At 50.7% G+C, this 27,853-nt stretch overlaps 1 protein-coding gene across 1 annotated transcript in view; it reads right to left on the bottom strand.

The window, feature by feature from the left end:
* Positions 1-6,861: 6,861 nt before the first annotated feature.
* The window catches only part of GPA33 (glycoprotein A33), a 30,693-nt gene continuing 9,701 nt past the window's right edge, over positions 6,862-27,853 (bottom strand). The window contains exons 2-7 of the mRNA XM_069760597.1: positions 19,382-19,533; positions 18,656-18,866; positions 14,760-14,924; positions 14,341-14,457; positions 13,209-13,335; positions 6,862-7,724 (exon numbers count right to left, since the gene is read on the bottom strand). Coding sequence (XP_069616698.1) covers positions 7,523-7,724; positions 13,209-13,335; positions 14,341-14,457; positions 14,760-14,924; positions 18,656-18,866; positions 19,382-19,533 — 974 coding nt within the window. The 3' untranslated portion in view covers positions 6,862-7,522. The remainder of the gene's footprint in view (positions 7,725-13,208; positions 13,336-14,340; positions 14,458-14,759; positions 14,925-18,655; positions 18,867-19,381; positions 19,534-27,853) is intronic.

The following is a 27,853-nucleotide window of genomic DNA, read 5'->3' as shown; positions in this document are numbered from 1 at the left end:
ATGGTGGAGGAAGGATGAGATATGCAGGATGGTGGAGGAAAGATGAGATGGAAGAGGGATGAGATGCAGGATGGTGGAGGAAGGATGAGATGCAGGATGGTGGAGGAAGGATGAGATGCAGGAGATGGAAGAGGGATGAGATGCAGGATGGTGGAGGAAGGATGAGATGCAGGTGATGGAAGAGGGATGAGTTGCAGGAGATGGAAGAGGGATGAGATGCAGGAGATGGAAGAGGGATGAGATGCAGGAGATGGAAGAGGGATGAGATGCAGGAGATGGAAGAGGGATGAGATGCAGGATGGTGGAGAAAGGATGAGATGAAGGAGAAGGAAGAGGCATGAGATGCAGGATGGTGGAGGAAGGATGAGATGGAAAAGGATGAGATGCAGGATGGTGGAGGAAGGATGAGATGGAAAAGGAATGAGATGCAGGATGGTGGAGAAAGGATAAGATGCAGGATTGTGGAGAAAGGATGAGATGAAGAGGAAGGAGATGGAAGAGGGATGAGATGCAGGTGATGGAAGAGGGATGAGATATGCAGGATGGTGGAGGAAGGATAAGATGCAGGATGGTGGAGAAAGGATGAGATGAAGAGGAAGGAGATGGAAGAGGGATGAGATGCAGGCGATGGAAGAGGGATGAGATGCAGGGTGGTGGAGAAAGGATGAGATGAAGAGGAAGGAGATGGAAGAGGGATGAGATGCAGGTGATGGAAGAGGGAGGAGATGCAGGATGGTGGAGGAAGGATGAGATATGCAGGATGGTGGAGGAAAGATGAGATGGAAGAGGGATGAGATGCAGGATGGTGGAGGAAGGATGAGATGCAGGATGGTGGAGGAAGGATGAGATGCAGGAGATGGAAGAGGGATGAGATGCAGGATGGTGGAGGAAGGATGAGATGCAGGTGATGGAAGAGGGATGAGTTGCAGGAGATGGAAGAGGGATGAGATACAGGATGGTGGAGGAAGGATGAGATGCAGGATGGTGGAGGAAGGATGAGATGCAGGATGGTGGAGGAAGGATGAGATGCAGGAGATGGAAGAGGGATGAGATGCAGGATGGTGGAGGAAGGATGAGATGCAGGATGGTGGAGGAAGGATGAGATGCAGGAGATGGAAGAGGGATGAGATGCAGGATGGTGGAGGAAGGATGAGATGCAGGTGATGGAAGAGGGATGAGATGCAGGAGATGGAAGATGGATGAGATGCAGTATGGTGGAGAAAGGATGAGATGCAGGATGGTGGAGGAAGGATGAGATGCAGGATGGTGGAGGAAGGATGAGATGGAAGAGGGATGAGATGCAGGATGGTGGAGGAAGGATGAGATATGCAGGATGGTGGAGGAAAGATGAGATGGAAGAGGGATGAGATGCAGGATGGTGGAGGAAGGATGAGATGCAGGATGGTGGAGGAAGGATGAGATGCAGGAGATGGAAGAGGGATGAGATGCAGGATGGTGGAGGAAGGATGAGATGCAGGTGATGGAAGAGGGATGAGATGCAGGAGATGGAAGATGGATGAGATGCAGGAGATGGAAGAGGGATGAGACGCAGGATGGTGGAGGAAGGATGAGATGCAGGATGGTGGAGGAAGGATGAGATGCAGGTGATGGAAGAGGGATGAGATGCAGGAGATGGAAGAGGGATGAGATGCAGGATGGTGGAGGAAGGATGAGATGCAGGATGGTGGAGGAAGGATGAGATGCAGGTGATGGAAGAGGGATGAGATGCAGGAGATGGAAGAGGGATGAGATGCAGGATGGTGGAGGAAGGATGAGATGCAGGATGGTGGAGGAAGGATGAGATGCAGGAGATGGAAGAGGGATGAGATGCAGGAGATGGAAGAGGGATGAGATGCAGGATGGTTGAGGGAGGATGAGATGCAGGTGATGGAAGAGGGATGAGATGCAGGAGATGGAAGATAGATGAGATGCAGTATGGTGGAGGAAGGATGAGATGCAGGAGATGGAAGAGGAATGAGATGCAGGATGGTGGAGAAAGGATGAGATGCAGGATGGTGGAGGAAGGATGAGATGCAGGATGGTGGAGGAAGGATGAGATGCAGGATGGTGGAGGAAGGATGAGATGCAGGAGATGGAAGAGGAATGAGATGCAGTATGGTGGAGGAAAGATGAGATGCAGGTGATGGAAGAGGGATGAGATGCAGGTGATGGAAGAGGAATGAGATGCAGGATGGTGGAGAAAGGATGAGATGGAAGAGGGATGAGATGCAGGATGGTGGAGGAAGGACGAAATATGCAGGATGGTGGAGGAAGGATGAGATGCAGGAGATGGAAGAGGAATGAGATGCAGTATGGTGGAGGAAGGATGAGATGCAGGTGATGGAAGAGGGATGAGATGCAGTATGGTGGAGGAAGGATGAGATGCAGGTGATGGAAGAGGGATGAGATGCAGGATGGTGGAGGAAGGATGAAATGGAAGAGGGATGAGATGCAGGATGGTGGAGGAAGGATGAGATGCAGGATGGTGGAGGAAGGATGAGATATGCAGGATGGTGGAGGAAAGATGAGATGGAAGAGGGATGAGATGCAGGATGGTGGAGGAAGGATGAGATGCAGGAGATGGAAGAGGAATGAGATGCAGTATGGTGGAGGAAGGATGAGATGCAGGTGATGGAAGAGGGATGAGATGCAGGATGGTGGAGGAAGGATGAGATGCAGGTGATGGAAGAGGGATGAGATGCAGGAGATGGAAGAGGGATGAGATGCAGGATGGTGGAGGAAGGATGAGATGCAGGAGATGGAAGAGGGATGAGATGCAGGATGGTGGAGGAAGGATGAGATGCAGGTGATGGAAGAGGGATGAGATGCAGGAGATGGAAGAGGGATGATATGCAGGATGGTGGAGGAAGGATGAGATGCAGGAGATGGAAGAGGGATGAGATGCAGGATGGTGGAGGAAGGATGAGATGCAGGTGATGGAAGAGGGATGAGATGCAGGAGATGGAAGAGGGATGAGATGCAGTATGGTGGAGGAAGGATGAGATGCAGGTGATAGAAGAGGGATGAGATGCAGGAGATGGAAGAGGGATGAGATGCAGGATGGTGGAGGAAGGATGAGATGCAGGAGATGGAAGAGGAATGAGATGCAGGATGGTGGAGGAAGGATGAGATGGAAGAGGGATGAGATGCAGGATGGTGGAGGAAGGATGAGATGCAGGAGATGGAAGAGGGATGAGATGCAGGATGGTGGAGGAAGGATGAGATGCAGGTGATGGAAGAGGGATGAGATGCAGGAGATGGAAGAGGGATGAGATGCAGTATGGTGGAGGAAGGATGAGATGCAGGTGATAGAAGAGGGATGAGATGCAGGAGATGGAAGAGGGATGAGATGCAGGATGGTGGAGGAAGGATGAGATGCAGGTGATGGAAGAGGGATGAGATGCAGGAGATGGAAGAGGGATGAGATGCAGTATGGTGGAGGAAGGATGAGATGCAGGTGATAGAAGAGGGATGAGATGCAGGAGATGGAAGAGGGATGAGATGCAGGAGATGGATAAGGGATGAGATGCAGTATGGTGGAGGAAAGATGAGATGCAGGTGATAGAAGAGGTATGAGATGCAGGAGATGGAAGAGGGATGAGATGCAGTATGGTGGAGGAAGGATGAGATGCAGGTGATGGAAGAGGGATGAGATGCAGGATGGTGGAGGAAGGATGAGATGCAGGATGGTGGAGGAAGGATGAGATGCAGGAGATGGAAGAGGAATGAGATGCAGTATGGTGGAGGAAGGATGAGATGCAGTATGGTGGAGGAAGGATGAGATGGAAGAGGAATGAGATGCAGGATGGTGGAGGAAGGATGATATGCAGGAGATGGAAGAGGGATGAGATGCGGGATGGTGGAGGAAGGATGAGATGCAGGAGATGGAAGAGGAATGATATGCAGGAGATGGAAGAGGGATGAGATGCAGGATGGTGGAGGAAGGATGAGATGGAAAAGGAATGAGATGCAAGATGGTGGAGGAAGGATGAGATGCAGGAGATGGAAGAGGAATGAGATGCAGGATGGTGGAGGAAGGATGAGATGCAGGTGATGGAAGAGGGATGAGATGCAGGTGATGGAAGAGGGATGAGATGCAGGATGGTGGAGCAAGGATGAGATGCAGGATGGTGGAGGAAGGATGAGATGGAAGAGGGATGAGATGCAGGATGGTGGAGCAAGGATGAGATGCAGGATGGTGGAGGAAGGATGAGATGGAAGAGGGATGAGATGCAGGATGGTGGAGCAAGGATGAGATGCAGGATGGTGGAGGAAGGATGAGATATGCAGGATGGTGGAGGAAGGATGAGATGCAGGAGATGGAAGAGGAATGAGATGCAATATGGTGGAGGAAGGATGAGATGCAGTATGGTGGAGGAAGGATGAGATGCAGTATGGTGGAGAAAGGATGAGATGAAGGATGGTGGAGGAAGGATGAGATGCAGGTGATGGAAGAGGGATGAGATGCAGGAGATGGAAGAGGGATGAGATGCAGGATGGTGGAGGAAGGATGAGATGAAGGATGGTGGAGGAAGGATGAGATGCAGGATGGTGGAGGAAGGATGAGATGAAGGAGATGGAAGAGGAATGAGATGCAGGATGGTGGAGGAAGGATGAGAAGCAGGAGATGGAAGAGGAATGACATGCAGGATGGTGGAGGAAGGATGAGATGGAAGAGGAATGAGATGCAGGATGGTGGAGGAAGGATGAGATTCAGGATGGTGGAGGAAGGATGAGATGCAGGAGATGGAAGAGGAATGAGATGCAGGAGATGGAAGAGGGATGAGATGCAGGATGGTGGAGGAAGGATGAGATGCAGGAGATGGAAGAGGAATGAGATGCAGGAGATGGAAGAGGGATGAGATTCAGGATGGTGGAGGAAGGATGAGATGCAGGAGATGGAAGAGGAATGAGATGCAGGAGATGGAAGAGGGATGAGATGCAGGATGGTGGAGGAAGGATGAGATGGAAAAGGAATGAGATGCAGGATGGTGGAGGAAGGATGAGATGCAGGAGATGGAAGAGGAATGAGATGCAATATGGTGGAGGAAGGATGAGATGCAGTATGGTGGAGGAAGGATGAGATGCAGTATGGTGGAGGAAGGATGAGATGAAGGATGGTGGAGGAAGGATGAGATGCAGGTGATGGAAGAGGGATGAGATGCAGGAGATGGAAGAGGGATGAGATGCAGGATGGTGGAGGAAGGATGAGATGCAGTATGGTGGAGGAAGGATGAGATGAAGGATGGTGAAGGAAGGATGAGATGGAAGAGGGATGAGATGCAGGAGATGGAAGAGGGATGAGATGCAGGAGATGGAAGAGGGATGAGATGCAGGATGGTGGAGGAAGGATGAGTTGCAGGAGATGGAAGAGGAATGAAATGCAGTATGGTGGAGGAAGGATGAGATGCAGTATGGTGGAGGAAGGATGAGATGAAGGAGATGGAAGAGGGATGAGATGCAGGAGATGGAAGAGGGATGAGATGCAGGATGGTGGAGAAAGGATGAGATACAGGATGGTGGAGGAAGGATGAGATGCAGGATGGTGGAGGAAGGATGAGATGCAGGAGATGGAAGAGGAATGAGATGCAGGATGGTGGAGGAAGGATGAGATGCAGGAGATGGAAGAGGAATGAGATGCAGTATGGTGGAGGAAAGATGAGATGCAGGAGATGGAAGAGGGATGAGATGCAAGATGGTGGAGGAAGGATGAGATGAAGGATGGTGGAGGAAGGATGAGATGCAGGTGATGGAAGAGGGATGAGATGCAGGAGATGGAAGAGGGATGAGATGCAGTATGGTGGAGGAAGGATGAGATGCAGGAGATGGAAGAGGGATGAGATGCAGGATGGTGGAGGAAGGATGAGATGGAAGAGGGATGAGATGCAGGATGGTGGAGGAAGGATGAGATGCAGGAGATGGAAGAGGGATGAGATGCAGGATGGTGGAGAAAGGATGAGATGAAGGATGGTGAAGGAAGGATGAGATGGAAGAGGGATGAGATGCAGGTGATGGAAGAGGAATGAGATGCAGGAGATTGAAGAGGGATGAGATGCAGGATGGTGGAGGAAGGATGAGATGAAGGAGATTGAAGAGGGATGAGATGGAGGCTGCTCTGGGAAATGTAGTTTTCTAACTGCACGTTCTTTTTTCCCCCTCCCTAACGTGATGGGGCCTAAATTGCAGATCCATAGGGGCCAATCCCCCGAATGTCAAGTGGCTGTAACGCCACACTTGCTCTCTTCTGGAAGCTGCTCATGTGTGACCGTGCACAAGGTGGTGTAAGGGATTATAGACCGAGCCTGTATACCAGGTCTGAGCGATGGGTTCAGGTCACAGGCCCCAGACCAACAATGACCTGTGGGGTATTGGTGAAAAAAAAAAAGGGAACCAAAGTCCCAATGTTCAGTATCTCCCACCATGCACCTGACACAACATTTTATAATTAGGTTGTAGAAGATACTGGTCCATCCGGTAAATAATCCTACAAGATATCTGGAGGTATGGAGACAAACGGAGGAGGAAGGTCCATACGTCATCTCCTAATACCGGCCATTTCATGTTTATATACGTTTAATATTGCCGTAAACGTACTGATGTTTAATAAGGAGAGTCATTTTTATCACATTGTACGGCGTAAAAAACAATAGCAGAATGGCAGAGATTTTTGTACACGATGTGGTAAAATGAATGGCTTCTTACAAAAGTACAACTCGTCCCGCAGAAAACAAGCCTATGTGGACAGAAAAAAAAAATGATGGCTCTTGGAAGAAGGTGAAGAAAACACAGAAATTGGCAGAGCCAGGAAGGGGTTAGAAAATATATCAATGCAAAAAAAAAACACTGATAAAGGGTAGCCACTCATTTTAAAACACTTTAATATGCACAGGATATTTTACACGGTAACAAAAGTTTAACAAAAAGAAAAAAAATATTTTCGGTCAAACATAAAATACTCGTTTGCTGCCTATTTTTTTTTTTTTTTTCCAGCATAATTGAGCAATGTAATGTCCACCGCAAACTGGACTGACTAAAGATCCCACTGAAATTGGTTGCCAAGAAATATCTTTTGGGGTACGGCTATGGGCTTCAGTTCTACCCCCCATGCTAAAAGCGGATGTTCCCCCAACAATAGAGAAAATATGCAACAATCGTTTTCACTCAGTGGCCACATGACTTTTATGTCACACATTATGCCCCTTAACTTGCATGACACGTAATACCCAATCAGTCCTGCAGGAGGCAGTCAAAATTGACCCATTTCAACAATGTAATCCTGAACAAAAAAGAGCAAATAAAGTCTAATGATTTCCAGTGCAGCATGATAATATAAAAAAGTGATGCTTGGATCCCACAAATGTCTTTATTTGAATTTATGCATTTTCTTCCAGTACAAAAAAGAAAAAAAAAAAAGTCTTAAACTGGGATCTGCTTACGCTCCCTCCCGTTGATTACGTATTCCTGATGACAGTTCTGATACAAACCAGTTTTAAAAAATAAAAAACAGCCATAAATTGCCCAATTAGGTGTCTACAGGATCAATGACCAGGCGCGGTTTATTTTTTGGCAGCATGGGAGGTTTCTGCGGTGGGTTGTCCTCCAAATCGTCATCCTCGTCTTCCTCCTGATAGTACTGTTGTTGTTGTTGCGGCTGCTGCTTCTGCATTTGCTTCTTCTGTTGCGGCTGCCGCTCGGGTTCCTCCTCTTCTTCCTCTTCTCTGTCCCTAAGTTAGGAACCAATCAGAAATTACAAAGATAAGAATTATGGAGTTGCCCTCTAATTTCTTATTATTTAAATTTTGTTACATAGGAGTTCCACCATAACATATCCAAAGCTGCATCCAAAATCCAACCAGGTACCACTTGGAGTAAACACTACTGCCCAGATTCATCAAGACTGGCATTTTGTACTTAAGTCTTGATAAAGGGAGCCCCTTCATTAAAAAAATGGTTTCGGAGGGGCTGACAAATAGGCTGACCTTTGTGCATTAGTTTCACCTGAGTATTAGATGCATGGATCTGGAAACCATCACTGCCACCATCAGGCTCCATGTTTCCTTGCAGAAGCTGTCAGACTACTGCCATAGGTAGCGACTACAACATCCGGCTACTTATATGGAGCTTCCCACCAATAGAGGGCAATGGATGAAGGGAAAGCCTTGATGTGATTATTGGGGAGCTTGGAAATGTCCCATACTCTGTTTATCCTGTGTAAGGTGGGCAGGCTATTGCAGTCTTGCCATTACAGACTGCTTGGGGTGACCCTGCTGTGATTAATGGATGGGTTGGATTACTGGATAAAAAGAGGAAAGTGCTTCAGCTACTGGAGGGGGAGAAGGGATAGGCATGCTATGACTACACAGGAGAAGGGAAAGGCATGCTATGACTACACGGGAGAAGGGAAATGCATGCTATGACTACATGGGAGAAGGGAAAGGCATGCTATGACTACACGGGAGAAGGGAAAGGCATGCTATGACTACATGGGAGAAGGGAAAGGCATGCTATGACTACACGGGAGAAGGGAAAGGCATGCTATGACTACATGGGAGAAGGGAAAGGCATGCTATGACTACATGGGAGAAGGGAAAGGCATGCTATGACTACACGGGAGAAGGGAAATGCATGCTATGACTACATGGGAGAAGGGAAAGGCATGCTATGACTACACGGGAGAAGGGAAAGGCATGCTATGACTACACGGGAGAAGGGAAAGGCATGCTATGACTACATGGGAGAAGGGAAAGGCATGCTATGACTACACGGGAGAAGGGAAAGGCATGCTGTGACTACACGGGAGAAGGGAAACGCATGCTGTGACTACACGGGAGAAGGGAAAGGCATGCTATGACTACACGGGAGAAGGGAAAGGCATGCTATGACTACACGGGAGAAGGGAAAGGCATGCTATGACTACACGGGAGAAGGAAAGGCATGCAGTGACTACACGGGAGAAGGGAAAGGCATGCTGTGACTACACGGGAGAAGGGAAAGGCATGCTATGACTACACGGGAGAAGGGAAAGGCATGCTGTGACTACACGGGAGAAGGGAAAGGCATGCTGTGACTACACGGGAGAAGGGAAACGCATGCTATGACTGCACGGGAGAAGGGAAAGGCATGCTGTGACTACATGGGAGAAGGGAAAGGCATGCTATGACTACTGAGTGTCACGCTGTGACTTTGTGATTAGGGAAATGGGCCCTGAACTTAGGACTGGGTCCCTAACTATCCCTGCTCCCAAAGGTACCTCTAATGGTGAGGAGGTTTGGGCCACCAGCCTTACTATTCCCATGTTATTCCCTAGGCCGTCCCCTCCCCGTCCCCAGGAGGCCTGGAACAGAAATGCTAGTGTATCAACACATAAGACAGACAGGGATAACAGAAAGCTACAAATGCTAGTGATGAGCGAATATACTCGTTACTCGAGATTTCCCGAGCACGCTCGGGTGACCTCCGAGTATCTTTTACTGCTCGGAGATTTCGTTTTCCTCACCGCAGCTGAATGATTTACATCTGTTAGCCAGCATAAGTACATGTGGGGGTTGCCTGGTTGTTAGGGAATCCCCACATGTAATCAAGCTGGCTAACAGATGTCACTAACCTATTCAGCACCAAAGGAAATGGAATCTGAAACAAACAGGCTAAATGGAAGATAAGCTTTTTACAATATGTAGTGATTTTCTAACCCCAGACCTCCCAGGGGGTCGTGACACAGTAGGAAAAAAGGGAAGCCTTACTGTGACTACTGAGGGGAGAATGGAAAGGGATGCTGCCTCTACTGAGGAGAAGGGGAAACTATGCTGTGACTACAGAAGTGACAAGGTTAAGGCATGCTGCAGTTACGGGTTGCAAAAAGGCATCCTGGAGCTACAGGAGGAAGAGGGGAAGACATGCTGCAGCTACAGGAGGAAGAGGGGAAGACGTGCTGCTGCAGCTACAGGAGGAAGAGGGGAAGACATGCTGCAGCTACAGGAGGAAGAGGGGAAGACGTGCTGCAGCTACAGGAGGAAGAGGGGAAGACGTGCTGCAGCTACAGGAGGAAGAGGGGAAGACGTGCTGCTGCAGCTACAGGAGGAAGAGGGGAAGACGTGCTGCTGCAGCTACAGGAGGAAGAGGGGAAGACATGCTGCTGCAGCTACAGGAGGAAGAGGGGAAGACATGCTGCAGCTACAGGAGGAAGAGGGGAAGACATGCTGCAGCTACAGGAGGAAGAGGGGAAGACATGCTGCAGCTACAGGAGGAAGAGGGGAGGACGTGCTGCAGCTACAGGAGGAAGACGGGAAGACGTGCAGCAGCTACAGGAGGAAGAGGGGAAGACGTGCTGCTGCAGCTACAGGAGGAAGAGGGGAAGACGTGCTGCTGCAGCTACAGGAGGAAGAGGGGAAGACGTGCTGCAGCTACAGGAGGAAGAGGGGAAGACGTGCTGCAGCTACAGGAGGAAGACGGGAAGACGTGCAGCAGCTACAGGAGGAAGAGGGGAAGACGTGCTGCTGCAGCTACAGGAGGAAGAGGGGAAGACGTGCTGCTGCAGCTACAGGAGGAAGAGGGGAAGACGTGCTGCAGCTACAGGAGGAAGACGGGAAGACGTGCAGCAGCTACAGGAGGAAGAGGGGAAGACGTGCTGCTGCAGCTACAGGAGGAAGAGGGGAAGACGTGCTGCTGCAGCTACAGGAGGAAGAGGGGAAGACGTGCTGCAGCTACAGGAGGAAGAGGGGAAGACGTGCTGCAGCTACAGGAGGAAGAGGGGAAGACGTGCTGCAGCTACAGGAGGAAGAGGGAGAAGACGTGCTGCTGCAGCTACAGGAGGAAGAGGGGAAGACATGCTGCAGCTACAGGAGGAAGAGGGGAAGACGTGCTGCAGCTACAGGAGGAAGAGGGAGAAGATGTGCTGCAGCTACAGGAGGAAGAGGGGAAGACGTGCTGCTGCAGCTACAGGAGGAAGAGGGGAAGACGTGCTGCTGCAGCTACAGGAGGAAGAGGGGAAGACGTGCTGCAGCTACAGGAGGAAGAGGGAGAAGACGTGCTGCAGCTACAGGAGGAAGAGGGCAAGACGTGCTGCTGCAGCTACAGGAGGAAGAGGGGAAGACGTGCTGCAGCTACAGGAGGAAGAGGGGAAGACGTGCTGCAGCTACAGGAGGAAGAGGGGAAGACGTGCAGCAGCTACAGGAGGAAGAGGGGAAGACGTGCTGCAGCTACAGGAGGAAGAGGGGAAGACGTGCTGCAGCTACAGGAGGAAGAGGGAGAAGACGTGCTGCTGCAGCTACAGGAGGAAGAGGGGAAGACGTGCTGCTGCAGCTACAGGAGGAAGAGGGGAAGACGTGCTGCTGCAGCTACAGGAGGAAGAGGGGAAGACGTGCTGCTGCAGCTACAGGAGGAAGAGGGGAAGACGTGCTGCAGCTACAGGAGGAAGAGGGGAAGACATGCTGCAGCTACAGGAGGAAGAGGGAAAGACTTGCTGCAGCTACAGGAGGAAGAGGGGAAGACGTGCTGCAGCTACAGGAGGAAGAGGGGAAGACGTGCAGCAGCTACAGGAGGAAGAGGGGAAGACGTGCTGCAGCTACAGGAGGAAGAGGGGAAGACGTGCTGCAGGTACAGGAGGAAGAGGGAGAAGACGTGCTGCTGCAGCAACAGGAGGAAGAGGGGAAGACATGCTGCAGCTACAGGAGGAAGAGGGGAAGACGTGCTGCTGCTACAGGAGGAAGAGGGAGAAGACGTCCTGCAGCTACAGGAGGAAGAGGGGAAGACGTGCTGCAGCTACAGGAGGCAGAGGGAGAAGACGTGCTGCAGCTACAGGAGGAAGAGGGGAAGACGTGCTGCAGCTACAGGAGGAAGAGGGGAAGACGTGCTGCAGCTACAGGAGGAAGAGGGGAAGACGTGCTGCAGCTACAAGAGGAAGAGGGGAAGACATGCTGCAGCTACAGGAGGAAGAGGGAGAAGACGTGCTGCTGCAGCTACAGGAGGAAGAGGGGAAGACATGCTGCAGCTACAGGAGGAAGAGGGAGAAGACGTGCTGCTGCAGCTACAGGAGGAAGAGGGGAAGACATGCTGCAGCTACAGGAGGAAGAGGGAGAAGACGTGCTGCTGCAGCTACAGGAGGAAGAGGGGAAGACGTGCTGCAGCTACAGGAGGAAGAGGGAGAAGACGTGCTGCTGCAGCTACAGGAGGAAGAGGGGAAGACGTGCTGCAGCTACAGGAGGAAGAGGGGAAGACGTGCTGCAGCTACAGGAGGAAGATGGAGAAGACGTGCTGCAGCTACAGGAGGAAGAGGGGAAGACGTGCTGCAGCTACAGGAGGCAGAGGGAGAAGACGTGCTGCAGCTACAGGAGGAAGAGGGGAAGACGTGCTACAGCTACAGGAGGAAGAGGGGAAGACGTGCTGCAGCTACAGGAGGAAGAGGGGAAGACGTGCTGCAGCTATAAGAGGAAGAGGGGAAAACATGCTGCAGCTACAGGAGGAAGAGGGAGAAGACGTGCTGCTGCAGCTACAGGAGGAAGACGGGAAGACGTGCAGCAGCTACAGGAGGAAGAGGGGAAGACGTGCTGCTGCAGCTACAGGAGGAAGAGGGCAAGACGTGCTACAGCTACAGGAGGAAGAGGGGAAGACGTGCAGCAGCTACAGGAGGAAGAGGGGAAGATGTGCTGCAGCTACAGGAGGAAAAGGGGAAATCGTGCTGCAGCTACAGGAGGAAGAGGGGAAGACGTGCTGCAGCTACAGGAGGAAGAGGGGAAGACGTGCTGCAGCTACAGGAGGAAGAGGGGAAGACATGGTGCAGCTACAGGAGGAAGAGGGGAAGACATGGTGCAGCTACAGGAGGAAGAGGGGAAGACATGGTGCAGCTACAGGAGGAAGAGGGGAAGACATGGTGCAGCTACAGGAGGAAGAGGGGAAGACGTGCTGCAGCTACAGGAGGAAGAGGGGAAGACGTGCTGCAGCTGTTAGGGAAAAAGGAGGAGCGTGCTGTGACTACTGTGGAAATGGAGATCGCATTCTGCGACTACTGAGCAGAGGATACTGTGACCGGGGAGAAAGTCTTGTTTTCACTAGTGTTGGAAGGATCCTCATTTTGGCTACTGGTAAATGCAGGGTGTTGGGTACATCCAGGATTAGAAGGAAACTCCATGTGGATATTTGATGGATTCAGTTGAATATTTACATAGGAAATTACAGGCGGGGAGATAATTATGTAGGTTTTGGTGAGAACTTACGCCATCTCATAATCCTCTTTGTCGTCGCGGTCCCGGCAGCAGCAGCAGTAGGCGATGACACCGATGGCTATGATTCCGAGTAGGCTGCCCCCAATTACTCCAGCATACAAGGCTATGTTCATGGACGCTGTTCAAAAACAAAACAAAAAAAAATTACCTATCAGGGCATTAATCATCTAAGATGGCCATATGTTCCAGGGGGAATAAAGCCAAGAGTCACTTGCAGAGGAGGATCTGGATGTACGTGTAGATACCAGCAGGCAATGCCAATCAGCAGCTTCTAAAGCCAGCTGAATATTATGTATTAAAAGATGTAAGAAGTCGCGGCACAGGGACGTAATATTACAACTTTAGTGCGGCTTTATCTGGAATATTCAGTTCTGGCCGCCTGTTCATAGAAATGATGCCCTAAAGCTAGAAAATGTACTAAGAAGTGCCACAAAACTGATAAAGGACATGGAGAATCCTAGTTATGAGGAAACCTTAGAAGAATTAAATCTCTCTAGTTTTGAGAAGAGATATCTATGATTTAAACTTCTACAATGACATATGGCTCGTACAAAAAGTGTGGTCAAAAGCAGATTAATGTAAAACAAAACACAAAAAAATATCCTCTGGAGATTCAACTTCTCTCTCACCACCTGGAGAAAGGAAGATTCAATCTCCAGAGGATACCAGGTTTTTTTTTATCATAAGAACTATTAATCTGGAATATTCAACATCAGAAGTCGATCACAATGGGAACCGATGATGGTTTCCAAAAAGAATCTAAGAGGAAATTAACAAATTTCTTATGTAAAATTCTTGTTCAGTCGACTCGGAATCAGGAGAGAAAATCCTGATCTTTAGGGCAGATTGGGCCACTCATTAGGAGTGTACCTGTACCCCAGTTGTTTTATCTTTTTTTTTTTTCAATCCCTCAGAAACATGTTTGTTTGTTTTTTTGTTTGTTTGTTTTGTTTTGTTTTTGTTTGTTTTTTTGGGGGGGGGAGTGAACCCAAATTTTTGCCTTCTGGAAATATTTGCTTTCCGGAAGGATTTGGCATGTGCCTCAGGTTCGCCTGCTCTTGTCCAGGAGGACGTTCCTATAATTAATTAATGATGACTGACGAGGGGAAGGCTGGCATCTTACGTGGCGTCACGGCCAGGGTGATATTACAGAAGTCCGTTCCGATTTTATTGGTGGACGTGCAGAGGAAGAATCCCGAAGACTCCATCGAAATGTTCTTCAAGGTGAGTTCTCCTTTTTCTAAAGCAGGAAGGAAACAATCAATACTTAGTGGAACGGATCATCATCTAGCGCTTGGATTCTGGGTTCAAATTAAAACAGCCCGTCATTCTTCTTTTTATTTTATTTTCCCAGATACAGAACAGCGCCACCCTACTACTATGCCTGGTACTGCGGGCCTCCAGGGTATGGAGATATGCTGCAATACCAGACACTGCCGGCGCGCGGGGTTTCTGGAATAAGTTTTATCCTTGCTCGACTCCACTTTAATTGGCCTTTGTGTGCAGCGCTACAGTTTATGTTGGCGCTATACGAGTAGATACCTATTACTGCAGTCTGCGGTAGTGCCCGTTCCACATCTTGTGGCGTGTAGCTCTTCCATGAGTAGTTAGGGACCGGAGACCCCTCTTCTGAGTTACAAGTCAGTTTTATGGTCTGGCCGTATTCTGTCGTCCCCACAATTCCACAAACTGGTTTTGATGGAGCCACTGGGGAGAGGAGGAAAAAAAATTATATCAATGAACGTTCTGTGTAAATTGCAGATTTTCTGAGAATTTAGGAGTTTGTGCAATTAATCCCTGATGACTTGAAGTAAGAAATTAAATGAAGAGCAGCTCAAAATACAGCGGCGAGCCAGTCCCACCCAAAACAGGGTCCTCTTCATACCAGACGTAGGAGGTTTTTGGTCATCCTGGGCCTGCAGCTCCTCACATGGAGTAAAGTCTGTGCCCCCCTAAAGGGAACCAAGACCCCCATGTATCCACCCCCAAAGAAAACAGACCCTCCATCAATCCATCCCCCCATAGATAACAGAGACCAGATGTATCTACCCCCAGAGAGAGACAAGACCCCATCTATCCATCCCCGAAAGAGCCAAGATGCCCATCTATCTAAACACATAGTAAAGACGCCCCTCTACCCCCAGAGAGAGCAGAGACCCCCTAATCTATCCACCCCCCAGAGAGAGCAGAAACCTCCATCTGATACCAAAGAGAACAGAGACCCTATTTTTATACCCTCTAAAGAGAGCAGAGATCTCATCTAGCCAACCCCCCAAAGGGAACCAAGACCCCTATGTATCCACCCCCGAAGAGAACAGAGACCCCCATTTATCCAAACCTCAAAGATAGATAAGACCCCATCTATCTACCCACAAAAGTGAACCAAGACCCCATGTCTGCCCTGATCTGCCTCAAAGTAGATAAACCTCCATCTATCTTCCCCCAAAGAGAACAGAGACCCTCATGTATCCACCCCCAAAGAGAACAGAGACCCTCATGTATCCACCCCCAAAGAGAACAGAGACCCTCATGTATCCACCCTCAAAGAGAACAGAGACCCTCATGTATCCACCCTCAAAGAGAACAGAGACCCTCATGTATCCACCCTCAAAGAGAACAGAGACCCTCATGTATCCACCCTCAAAGAGAACAGAGACCCTCATGTATCCACCCTCAAAGAGAACAGAGACCCTCATGTATCCACCCTCAAAGAGAACAGAGACCCTCATGTATCCACCCCCAAAGAGAACAGAGACCCTCATGTATCCACCCTCAAAGAGAACAGAGACCCTCATGTATCCACCCCCAAAGAGAACAGAGACCCTCATGTATCCACCCCCAAAGAGAACAGAGACCCCCATGTATCCACCCCCAAAGAGAACAGAGACCCCCATGTATCCACCCCCAAAGAGAACAGAGACCCCCATGTATCCACCCCCAAAGAGAACAGAGACCCTCATGTATCCACCCCCAAAGAGAACAGAGACCCCCATGTATCCACCCCCAAAGAGAACAGAGACCCTCATGTATCCACCCCCAAAGAGAACAGAGACCCCCATGTATCCACCCTCAAAGAGAACAGAGACCCTCATGTATCCACCCCTAAAGAGAAGAGACCCCATGTATCCACCCCCAAAGAACACAGAGACCCTATGTATCCATTCTCCAAAGAGAACAGAGACCCCCATGTATCCACCCCCAAAGAGAACAGAGACCCCCATGTATCCACCCTCAAAGAGAACAGAGACCCTCATGTATCCACCCGCAAAGAAAACAGAGACCCCTATGTATCCATTCTCCAAAGAGAACAGAGACCCCCATGTATCCATTCCCCAAAAGAGAACCGAGTCCCCCATCTATCCACCCCCAGAGAAAACAGAGACCCCCCAACTGTCCAAACAACAAAGAGAAACAAGACTCCATCTATCCACGAGCTAAAAAGTACTGAGACCCCATAGGTCAGCCCCACAGTAGAGAAACCTCTATTTGCCCCAAAGAGAACAGAGACCCCCATATCACACTCCAGAGAGAATCGAGACCTCCATCTGTCCACCCCACAAGAGAACAGAGACCCCCATCTGTCGTTAATGAGAACCCGAGACCCCCTTCCAGCCTCCAAACAGAACTGAGATCCCATCCTTAAGCCCCTAAGACATCCAGAGACCCCTTCTAACTGATCCCATAGAGACACGAGACCCCTTATATCCAACCCCAAAGACCCAAAGACACACGAGACCCCTTACATCTGACCCCGAAGAGAATTTACATATCAAACCCCAAATAATAATAGTTCCCTCATCTATCTGACCTCAGAGAGAACTGAAACTCTGAAATGTCAGACCCAGAGCGAATCAAACCCCCATCTATCTGACCCCCCAAAAACAGAGACCCCCATGTACCCGACACCAAAGTCAGTTAAGCCTCACTACCTGAGCAATTACCTAGGAGCCATAGCGGGTCCCCCTTTACCATAGCTTCTGTGACGTCCCACCACAGCGAGCCCGTGACGTCCCACCACAGTGAGCCCCCCCACCACAGAGAGCCCACTCCCACCACAGTGAGCCCACCACCACCACAGTGAGCCCACCCCCAACAGTGAGCCCACTCCCCCACCACAGTGAGCCCACTCCCACCACAGTGAGCCCACCCCCACCACAGTGAGCCCACTCCCACCACAGTGAGCCCACCCCCACCACAGTGAGCCTACTCCCACCACAGTGAGCCCACCCCCACCAGTGAACCCACCCCCCATCACAGTGAGCCCACCCCCACCACAGTGAGCTCACTCCCACCACAGTGAGTCCATCCCCACCACAGTGAGCCCACTCCCCACCACAGAGAGCCCACTCCCACCACAGTGAGCCCACTCCCACCACAGAGAGCCCACTCCCACCACAGAGAGCCCACTCCCCCCACCAGTATGCCCACTCCCCACCAGTGAGCCCACTCCCCACCACAGTGAGCCCACTCCCCACCACAGAGAGCCCACTCCCCACCACAGAGAGCCCACTCCCCCCACCAGTATGCCCACTCCCCACCAGTGAGCCCACTCCCCACCACAGTGAGCCCACTCCCCACCACAGAGAGCCCACTCCCCACCACAGTGAGCCCACTCCCACCACAGAGAGCCCACTCCCCACCACAGTGAGTCCATCCCCACCACAGTGAGCCCACTCCCCACCACAGAGAGCCCACTCCCCACCACAGAGAGCCCACTCCCACCACAGTGAGCCCACTCCCACCACAGAGAGCCCACTCCCCACCACAGAGAGCCCACTCCCCCCACCAGTATGCCCACTCCCCACCAGTGAGCCCACTCCCCACCACAGTGAGCCCACTCCCCACCACAGAGAGCCCACTCCCCACCACAGTGAGCCCACTCCCACCACAGAGAGCCCACTCCCCACCACAGAGAGCCCACTCCCCACCACAGAGAGCCCACTCCCCACCACAGAGAGCCCACTCCCCACCACAGAGAGCCCACTCCCACCACAGAGAGCCCACTCCCCACCACAGAGAGCCCACTCCCCACCACAGAGAGCCCACTCCCCACCACAGAGAGCCCACTCCCCACCACAGAGAGCCCACTCCCCACCACAGTGAGCCCACTCCCCACCACAGTGAGCCCACTCCCACCACAGTGAGCCCACTCCCCACCACAGTGAGCCCACTCCCCACCACAGTGAGCCCACTCCCACCAGTGAGCCCACTCCCCACCACAGTGAGCTCACTGATCTGGAGAGACACCGGGTGTGTAATATCCCTGCAGCGCCTCCACAGGAGAGATGAAGTATTGCACAGGGCTTATAATGTGCAGACCAGAGACCCTCTTGTAACCGATGCTTCTGATTGGAGGGATCCAGCCTCTGTTAACCCTTTATATGAAAGCCTCCATCACGCAGGATTCTCTCCGTCATCCCGACGATCACTTTACCTACCCAAGACGACAAGGTCTATTTTGACAGAACGGGTTCCTTTGAAATCGTCGGGAATTTGGACTTCACACTGATAGGTCCCGTTATCGTCCATCCTGAGCTGATCGATGACAATCGAGGCGTCATTTGTTTTGAAGCTGCCCGTAAACGACACCCTATCCTTATACTGATCGTCGCTTTGGTTTCTGCTTCCCAGGAAGGCAAGCGCTACAGTCTGAAAAAAAAAAAAAGATACATTTAATGGGTCGGCGTTACTAATTTATTTGATTTACTTGGCTATTTCTGATTGGAAGATGGGGTGTGCTAACTTTTTCAATATAATCTGTGATTGACACATGCAGTACTGTTATTCACCAGAGCGGGTAACCAAATATTCCCATAAGAGCCAATGCAACAGCGCCCCCATCAGATATCTAGAGTACAGATTACTCATAGCTGTGGGGAGCAAGAGGTTGGATGTTACACACTGGGTGGGGGGCTGAGGGTCACCATGTGCCACCCGCTTTTATTTTGGTTATTCGACTCCCCACTTTTGGGTAAAAGGGGACCCAACTGGGGTCCATGCACATCACCAAACCCCATGATGTTGAGTCATTGCGGCCCATGAAGGATATAGCGTATTTGCCCACCATGGAGACCTCGCAGACGCGGCAGGGAACCTCCAGGGCGCCCGATGCCTCTTTATACACCGGTATTTACGCTCGCGCTCACTGACTGGCGCTTCGTTACCTCTTCGGGAATCTTCTTCCAAAATATGCTACTCCCGCTGAAGTCTGTGACCGTGGTTTGGTACTGACATTGCAGTTTGGCACTTTTTCCTCTCGCCGCTTCGACTACTTTTTGTGGCGCCTGTACGGTGATGGCGCCGACCGCTATTAACACTGGAGGAGGGAAGAAAAGACAATTAACAAGGTGGCGGACATGACCGATCCGATTATAGAAGCACAGATATATCCAGAAAAGTGACAACAAATATGGCTGCCGTCTGTCCCCAAAAGGGGGTACAGCAATCATACCCGAGACCTGGAAAGCCCAAAGGAGCCGTCGCCCACCTGCGCCGCAGGCGACTACATCACAGCTCTTATTGCTGATGGACTTGGTGTTTGTTTTCTCACCATTGCGGTCAGTGAATGTAGAGGCAGCGACGCCGTGCACAGTCTGCGCTCCGCCCAGGACAGGATACATCGGATCCAGTGTGGACCATGCTCTGTGAGCCGCACACAGGGTATCATGCTGGAGTCCACAGAGCATGCTCCGCACTGGACACATTGTATCCTCTTCTCGGCTGGATAATGGGGAGTTTCTGCCTCTGAATCAAAACCAACCGCAAGCGAAAGTGACAATAAAATCTATTAGAAAGTGAAATCATCAAAATCCACAACACAGAATATCACAGTCATAAAGGAGGCGAGAGACGCACGCGGGCACAGTACCTGACCTCACAAGGGGGAACCAACATCACCTTGTGCACTGTACCCAACCTCACCCAGGGGCACCACACCCGACCTCAACCGTGGGCACTGTACCCAACCTCACCCATGGGCACCACACCCAACCTCACCCATGGGCACCACACCCGACCTCAACCGTGGGCACTGTACCCAACCTCACCCACGGGCACCACCACACCCGACCTCACCCACGGGCACCACACCCGACCTCACCCACGGGCACCACACCCGACATCACCCACGGGCACCACACCCGACATCACCCACGGGCACCACACCCGACCTCACCCACGGGCACCACACCCCAACCTCACCAACAGGAACCGACCTGACCCACGGGCACCATACCCAACCTCACCAATGGGCACCATACCCAACCTCACCCACGGGCACCACCACACCCGACCTCACCCACGGGCACCACACCCAACCTCACCCACGGGCACAACACCCGACCTCACCCACGGGCACCACACCCAACCTCACCCACGGGCACAACACCCGACCTCACCCACGGGCACCACACCCGACCTCACCCACAGGCACCATACCCGACCTCACCCACGGGCACCACACCCGACCTCACCCACGGGCACCACACCCAACCTCACCAACAGGAACCGACCTCACCCACGGGCACCATACCCAACCTCACCCACGGGCACCATACCCAACCTCACCCACGGGCACCATACCCAACCTCACCCATGGGCACCATACCCAACCTCACCCACGGGCATTACACCCGACGTCACCCACGGGCACCACACCTGACCTCACCAACAGGAACCAACCTCACCCACAAGGACCATACCCGACCTCACCCACGGGGACTATACGCCACCTCACCTACAGGGACTGACCTCACCACGGACACCATACCCGACCTCGCCCATGGGCACCACACCCGACCTCACCAGCAGGAACCAACCTCACCCACAAGGACCATACCCGACCTCACCCACGGGGACTATACCCCACCTCACCCACGGGCACCATACCCGACCTCACCCACGGGCACCACACCTGACCTCACCAACAGGAACCAACCTCACCCACAAGGACCATACCCGACCTCACCCACGGGGACTATACCCCACCTCACCCACAGGGACTGACCTCACCCACGGGCACCATACCAGACCTCACCCATGGGCACCATACCCGACCTCACCCACAGACACCACACCCAGCCTCACCCATGGGCACCATACCCGACCACACCAACAGGAACCAACCTCACCCACAAGGACCATACTCCACCTCACCCATGGGCACCATACCCGACCTCACCCACGGGCACCATACCCGACCACACCAACAGGAACCAACCTCACCCACAAGGACCATACCCGACCTCACCCACGGGCACTGACCTCTCCCTCGTCTGTACACAGAGTTACAACTGTATAATGTAATCCTATGAGACCAAACTGCTCCGTCTCCAGGAATTTCTCAGGGTTTTTAGTCTCTTGTTGCTCCAAAGAAACCATCAACAAGTTGCTGATGTCAGATCCCGGCATTGCTACATGTTTCTATCTTATCAGTTATACATATCATTAAAGGGTATTCCCATCTTCAAGATCCTCTCCCAATATGTATTAGGTATACTAATAATAATATTAGCAAATGCCTCCAATTAGAAATATAGTATAGTTCTTCTGGTTCGCTATGTTCCTTACCCCATGTGCAGGGCATTACAGTAGCTTAGGTATCCATGGTTACAACCACTCATTATAGGGACAGTTAGCTGCTAAGCTACTGCAATGACCTGCACATGGGGTAAGCGACATAGCTAATCAGGAGGACTAGACTACATTTCTAATTGGATGTATTTGCTGATATTATTATTACACCTGTTACATATTGGGATAGGATCTTGGAGATGGGGAATACCCCTTTAAATGTTCATGTATTGAGAATGTCAGCCTGGACGTTCATTACTTGGTTATATGATCCAACAGAAACATCTAACATACTTTTTGACTGTTTCCAGGAAGCAAGTGATCATTTTTATACAGAAGAAAAATAAACTAAAGAAAACAAGTCAGATCCTTGTCTGGTGTCCAAATCCCCGGCTGCCCCACCTGCGTCTCAAAGGTCTTGTGTTTTATTGCTCAGTAATGACATTTTTTCATCATGCTCATCATCCATAATAATAAATGAATCACTGACTAAGCGGTGGATTATAAAGAGGAGGGAGGTCTGAATTCTGTCCTTAGTCACAAACGGCCAGAGGATTAGAAAAACAGGGCTGCCTTCCTCCAAAAACAGCGCCAACCCCTAGCCGCAGGTTGTGTGTGGTAGTGCAGCCCCTCACATCTTCACTTCAATAGGGTATAACCCATTATTACAGCCCAATATCTTTTTTTTTCCAATGAGAAACTTTTCTCAAATTAATATTCATGGTTTCGGAATTAAATATTAAAAAAGCGATAATGGGCGACATGATCGTAAAGACTGTTACCCCCAAATCGTTACTTTTCGTATTCCAGCTCATACAGGAGGGGTCCCAACAATCCCTTTTTTGCTTTTAAATTGCACCGTCTGCGTTATATAATTACAAGGCTAACGAGAAAATATCTAATCAGAAGGGAATTGTTATTTGTGCAATTCCCTGGACAGGTTATCAGGGTCTCCTTTTTGGACTATCCCTACTGATTAAGGGTTGTTCTGCTGCAGGATTCCCCAGCGACCTGCCGCAAGATTCCCCAGTTATATGCCGCAGGATTCCCCAGTGATATGCCGCAGGATTCCCCAACGACCTGCAGCAAGATTACCCAGCGACCTGCTACAGGATTCCCCAGTGACCTGCCACAGGATTCCCCAGTGACCTGCCACAGGATTCCCCAGTGACCTGCCGCAGGATTCCCCAGTGATATGCCGCAGGATTCCCCAACGACCTGCCGCAGGATTCCCCAGCGACCTGCCGCAAGATTCCCCAGCCACCTGCCGCAAGATTCCCCAGCCACCTGCCGCAAGATTCCACAGCCACCTGCCGCAAGATTCCACAGCCACCTGCCGCAAGATTCCACAGCCACCTGCTGCAAGATTCCACAGCCACCTGCCACAGGATTCCCCAGTGATATGCAGCAAGATTCCCCAGCGACTTGCAGCAAGATTCCACAGCGACCTGCCGCAAGATTCCCCAGCGACCTGCCACAGGATTCCCCAGTGATATGCCGCAGGATTCCCCAGCGACTTGCAGCAAGATTCCCCAGCGACCTGCCGCAAGATTCCACAGCGACCTGCCACAGGATTCCCCAGTGATATGCCGCAGGATTCCCCAGCGACCTGCCGCAAGATTCCCCAGCAACCTGCCGCAAGATTCCCCAGCGACCTGCCGCAAGATTCCCCAGCGACCTGCCGCAAGATTCCCCAGCGACCTGCCGCAAGATTCCCCAGCGACCTGCCGCAAGATTCCCCAGCCACCTGCCGCAAGATTCCCCAGCCACCTGCCGCAAGATTCCCCAGCCACCTGCCGCAAGATTCCCCAGCCACCTGCCGCAAGATTCCACAGCGACCTGCCGCAAGATTCCACAGCCACCTGCCGCAAGATTCCACAGCGACCTGCCGCAGGATTCCCCAGCGACCTGCCGCAAGATTCCACAGCGACCTGCCGCAAGATTCCACAGCGACCTGCCGCAAGATTCCACAGCGACCTGCCACAGGATTCCCCAGTGATATGCCGCAGGATTCCCCAGCGACCTGCCGCAAGATTCCCCAGCAACCTGCCGCAAGATTCCACAACAACCTGCCGCAAGATTCCCCAGTGACCTGCCGCAAGATTCCACAACAACCTGCCACAGGATTCCCCAGTGATATGCCGCAAGATTCCACAACAACCTGCCACAGGATTCCCCAGTGATATGCCGCAGGATTCGCCAGCAACCTGCCGCAAGATTCCACAACAACCTGCCGCAAGATTCCCCAGTGACCTGCCGCAAGATTCCACAACAACCTGCCACAGGATTCCCCAGTGATATGCCGCAAGATTCCACAACAACCTGCCACAGGATTCCCCAGTGATATGCCGCAGGATTCGCCAGCAACCTGCCGCAAGATTCCACAACAACCTGCCGCAAGATTCCACAGCGACCTGCCACAGGATTCCCCAGCGATATGCCACAGGATTCCCCAGTGATATGCCGCAGGATTCCCCAGTGATATGCCACAGGATTCCCCAGTGATATGCCGCAGGATTCCCCAGCGACCTGCCGCAGGATTCCCCAGCGACCTGCCGCAGGATTCCCCAGCGACCTGCCGCAGGATTCCCCAGCGACCTGCCGCAGGATTCCCCAGCCACCTGCCGCAAGATTCCACAGCGACCTGCCACAGGATTCCCCAGTGATATGCCGCAGGATTCCCCAGTGATATGCCGCAGGATTCCCCAGCGACCTGCCGCAGGATTCCCCAGCGACCTGCATTAACCCTGCTGTTCTGTTGGTCAAAAATGACCGACTTTGAACTTCAATATTCTTTAAAATATTCAAGATGCGGCTCTGAAACCCGTGGCCGACCGATCCATCCTCATTTAAGTCAATCAACCACAAGTTTCAGAACCGCATCTTGAACACCCCAAAAAATACCAAAGTTCAAAATAGGTCTCCCCAGACCGAACAGAACAGCAGGGTTAATCTATAGCAGTAGGTGTTCAGTTTCCCTGCAGCACCACCACAGGAGAAATTAGGTATTACACAATTCCAGTTAGAATCAATGGTTCCTCCATGTAATGTATGAATGTGTTGGGTCCTATAGAGAGACAGATGCTCAATTACTAGAGGAGGGTCTGATTAAAGTATCTAGAAGGATTCCCGCTCAGAGTATTCGGCTCCAGGAATGTGCGGGGGACGAGGAGTCACCAGGGCGTGTGCCGACTGGTCGGTAATCCAAGGACAGGAGCAAAAAAGGAGAAGGGAAAAAAAAAAAAAAGGTTTAGAATCCGATTCCATAACCTGACAGGTAAAAGGGAAAACGGAATTCTGCACCGATCATTTCCGCTAAAGTATTCAGCACAGGTGATCACTCCCATCATCCCCGACCCCAGGAGCGGACAATATAATCCCCCATAGCACACAATGCAGTATCACTCCCATCATCTCTCCTGGAGGAGAATTTACGATCAGACCCCCGATCCTGCACAGTGTATCCCACCATCGCCCGATCATGGATTTACAATATGAATTAACGCTCAGTGGCGAAACCTGAAGCTCAAGGGCCCCGATACAAAGTTTCCAACAGGACCCCCAGCTATCAGTGCGAAGGGACCTTATGGGCCCCTCCAGGTGCAATGCCACCTACTGGTTCCCAGAACATTGGGGGACAGCTGGGACGCCCCCACACACACGGTCTTCAGGGGGTCTCGCTAAGGCTGGTTTCGCCTCTTCAGGAGCTCACACAGGCTCTAACCGCAGAGATCTATGTGGGAGCTCCAGATAGGGAGGACCGGAGCCGGTTTTTCTGGTTTGGGCCGGGCCCCCTCCCCCCTCTCGCCCCAGGTCAGGATTCTTGAGTTCAGTCTCACGGTCGCAGTCCAGCGCCCATTAATATTCCAGGAAAAATGCAAAAAAATAAAAATCAAAGAAACGCGAATGTAACATTTACTAACGTTCTCTATCGGATCACACCGGAAGAGGCTTAAAGGGATTGTCCAGACAGGACTAAGTAAAGGGTCAAAAGTTCTGAAACTTTCCAATGAACTTTGTGTTCCAGTCTTTCGCCGTTTTCACGCCGGAGACAGAGAACTTCTAGCAAAAGCGCCGCGTTCTGCGCATTAAGGGCATATTCACACACAGATTCTTTTTAGCAGCATTTGGTGCAGAAAACATTGCGAACAATTGCAGTTTCTGCCCCAAAATCTCAGCAGAAAGAGCCAGTGAGCTCGGACCCTCTAGCGGCTGCCCACCTGGATATTTTTTGCTTTTCCTAAGCGCCAGCTTAATTGTGGCGAAACATTTTTTGCGAGTTTCATTTATAATGTCGTCTCACTGTCTACTGCTGGCTGCAGAATAAGCTAACTGAGGATCCGGCAGTGAGCTCGGGATGACGGTCTAATGGGGACTTTGTCACTTTATGTCTGGGGGGGGGGGGGGGATATGGGAATGTTCACATTCACTGACAGCATGCAGAGATACTGAGAAAGGTGAAAAATTGAAAAATCAAAGAATATTCAAAAGTCAACTCTGCTCGGTTATCGACCATTGTTTCCAGGTCCCTATATAAAAAAAAGGTCAGATTATGGTCTGAGACCACTGTTTCAACAGGGTCTATGGACGCCAGCTCCTGACTGTTCCCCCCACACGATGTCATAGGGGGAAAGAATCAGGCCCGATGAATTTCAATATCTGATGTCCTTTTTGTTCTGTAGGAGAGAAGCGGCCGTCAGGTTCAGGGGTCAGCTGCCCGCTTTCCTTCTCTCCATTGTAAACTCATGCATGCTCACGCAAACTGAGCGTACATGTATATGGGAGAATGGGGAGGAAGAGCTGCTTGGCTCAAAGTGCCCCATATACAGGAGCGGAGGCTGCACAGCAAAAGAAGCTCAAGAGGTTCAAAGTCTAACAAGAAATAAACTGTAAAACAATAAAGGGTGAAACGTAAAACCTCACATGACCCTAGTTTCTTGGAACATAAGGAAAATAAAAATAAAAAGTAAAACAAGATTAACATATTTGGTAACACCATATTAGCAACTTCCCAAAGGAGAAGGGGGAAAGAGGGAAAGGAAAGGAAAAAGGGAAAGGAAAAAAGGAAGGAAAAAGGAAAGGAAAAAAGGAAAGGAAAAAAGGAAAGGAAAGAAAAAGGGAAAGGAAGGAAAGAAAAGGAAAAAAGGGATGGGGAAAAAATAAATAAAACAAGATTAACATGTTTGGTATCACCATATGAGCAACTTCCCAAAGGAGAAGAGGGAAATAAATAAAGGAAAAGGGAAAGGAAAAAGGAAAGGAGAAAAGGAAAGGAGAAAAGGAAAGGAAAAAAGGAAAGGAAAAAAGGAAAGGAGAGAAAAAGGGAAAGGAAGGAAAGAAAAGGAAAAAAGGGATGGGGAAAAAATTAAAAATAAAACAAGATTAACATATTTGTTATCACCGTATGAGCAACTTCTCAAAGGAGACTGGGGAAAGGGGAAAAAAAATAGGAAAGAAATGAAATAAAAAGGAAAAGAAAATGGAAAGGGAAAAGGAAAGGAGAAGAAAAAATCCGTGTGCGCCCACAGTATAGGGGTCTAATAGAGGCCCGGAGTATTAGAGCAGAGTAGATGTTCTGTATGCGATCGTGTGACTGAGTGTATGAGCGTGGTATTGGTACTGTATGAATGATGGGGGTGGCGGTACTGTAGTATAAGCACTGTATCAGTAAGGGTATGTGCACACGTCCGGATTTTTAGCGTTTTTTTTGCGGAATTTCGCTATAAAAACGCTATAATTCCGCATCAAAAACGCTAAAAATATGCATCCTATCATTTAGAATGCATTCCGGAATTTTTGTGCAGATGGATGCGTTTTTTTCCGCAAAAAAAACGCAATCCGCAAAAAAAATGAACATGCTCATTCTTTTTGCGGATTTTTTGCGGATTCCATGATAAAAGGAAATTCAGGAAAAAAAAAACAAAACGCAAAAAATCCGCAAAAATTCCGCGCAAAAAACGCGCAAAAACCGCGATAAATCCGCGCGGAAAAAAACGCAAATTTCTGCCAGAAAACTCCGGATTTTGTCAGGAAAATAACCTGACGTGTGCACATAGCCTCATAGT

The sequence above is a fragment of the Ranitomeya imitator genome, chromosome 3 (assembly GCF_032444005.1).
Source record: "Ranitomeya imitator isolate aRanImi1 chromosome 3, aRanImi1.pri, whole genome shotgun sequence".
Classification (NCBI taxonomy): Eukaryota; Metazoa; Chordata; class Amphibia; order Anura; family Dendrobatidae; genus Ranitomeya; species Ranitomeya imitator.
The sequence above is the reverse complement of the archived record's forward strand: the minus strand, read 5'-3'. Positions and strand labels throughout refer to the sequence as shown.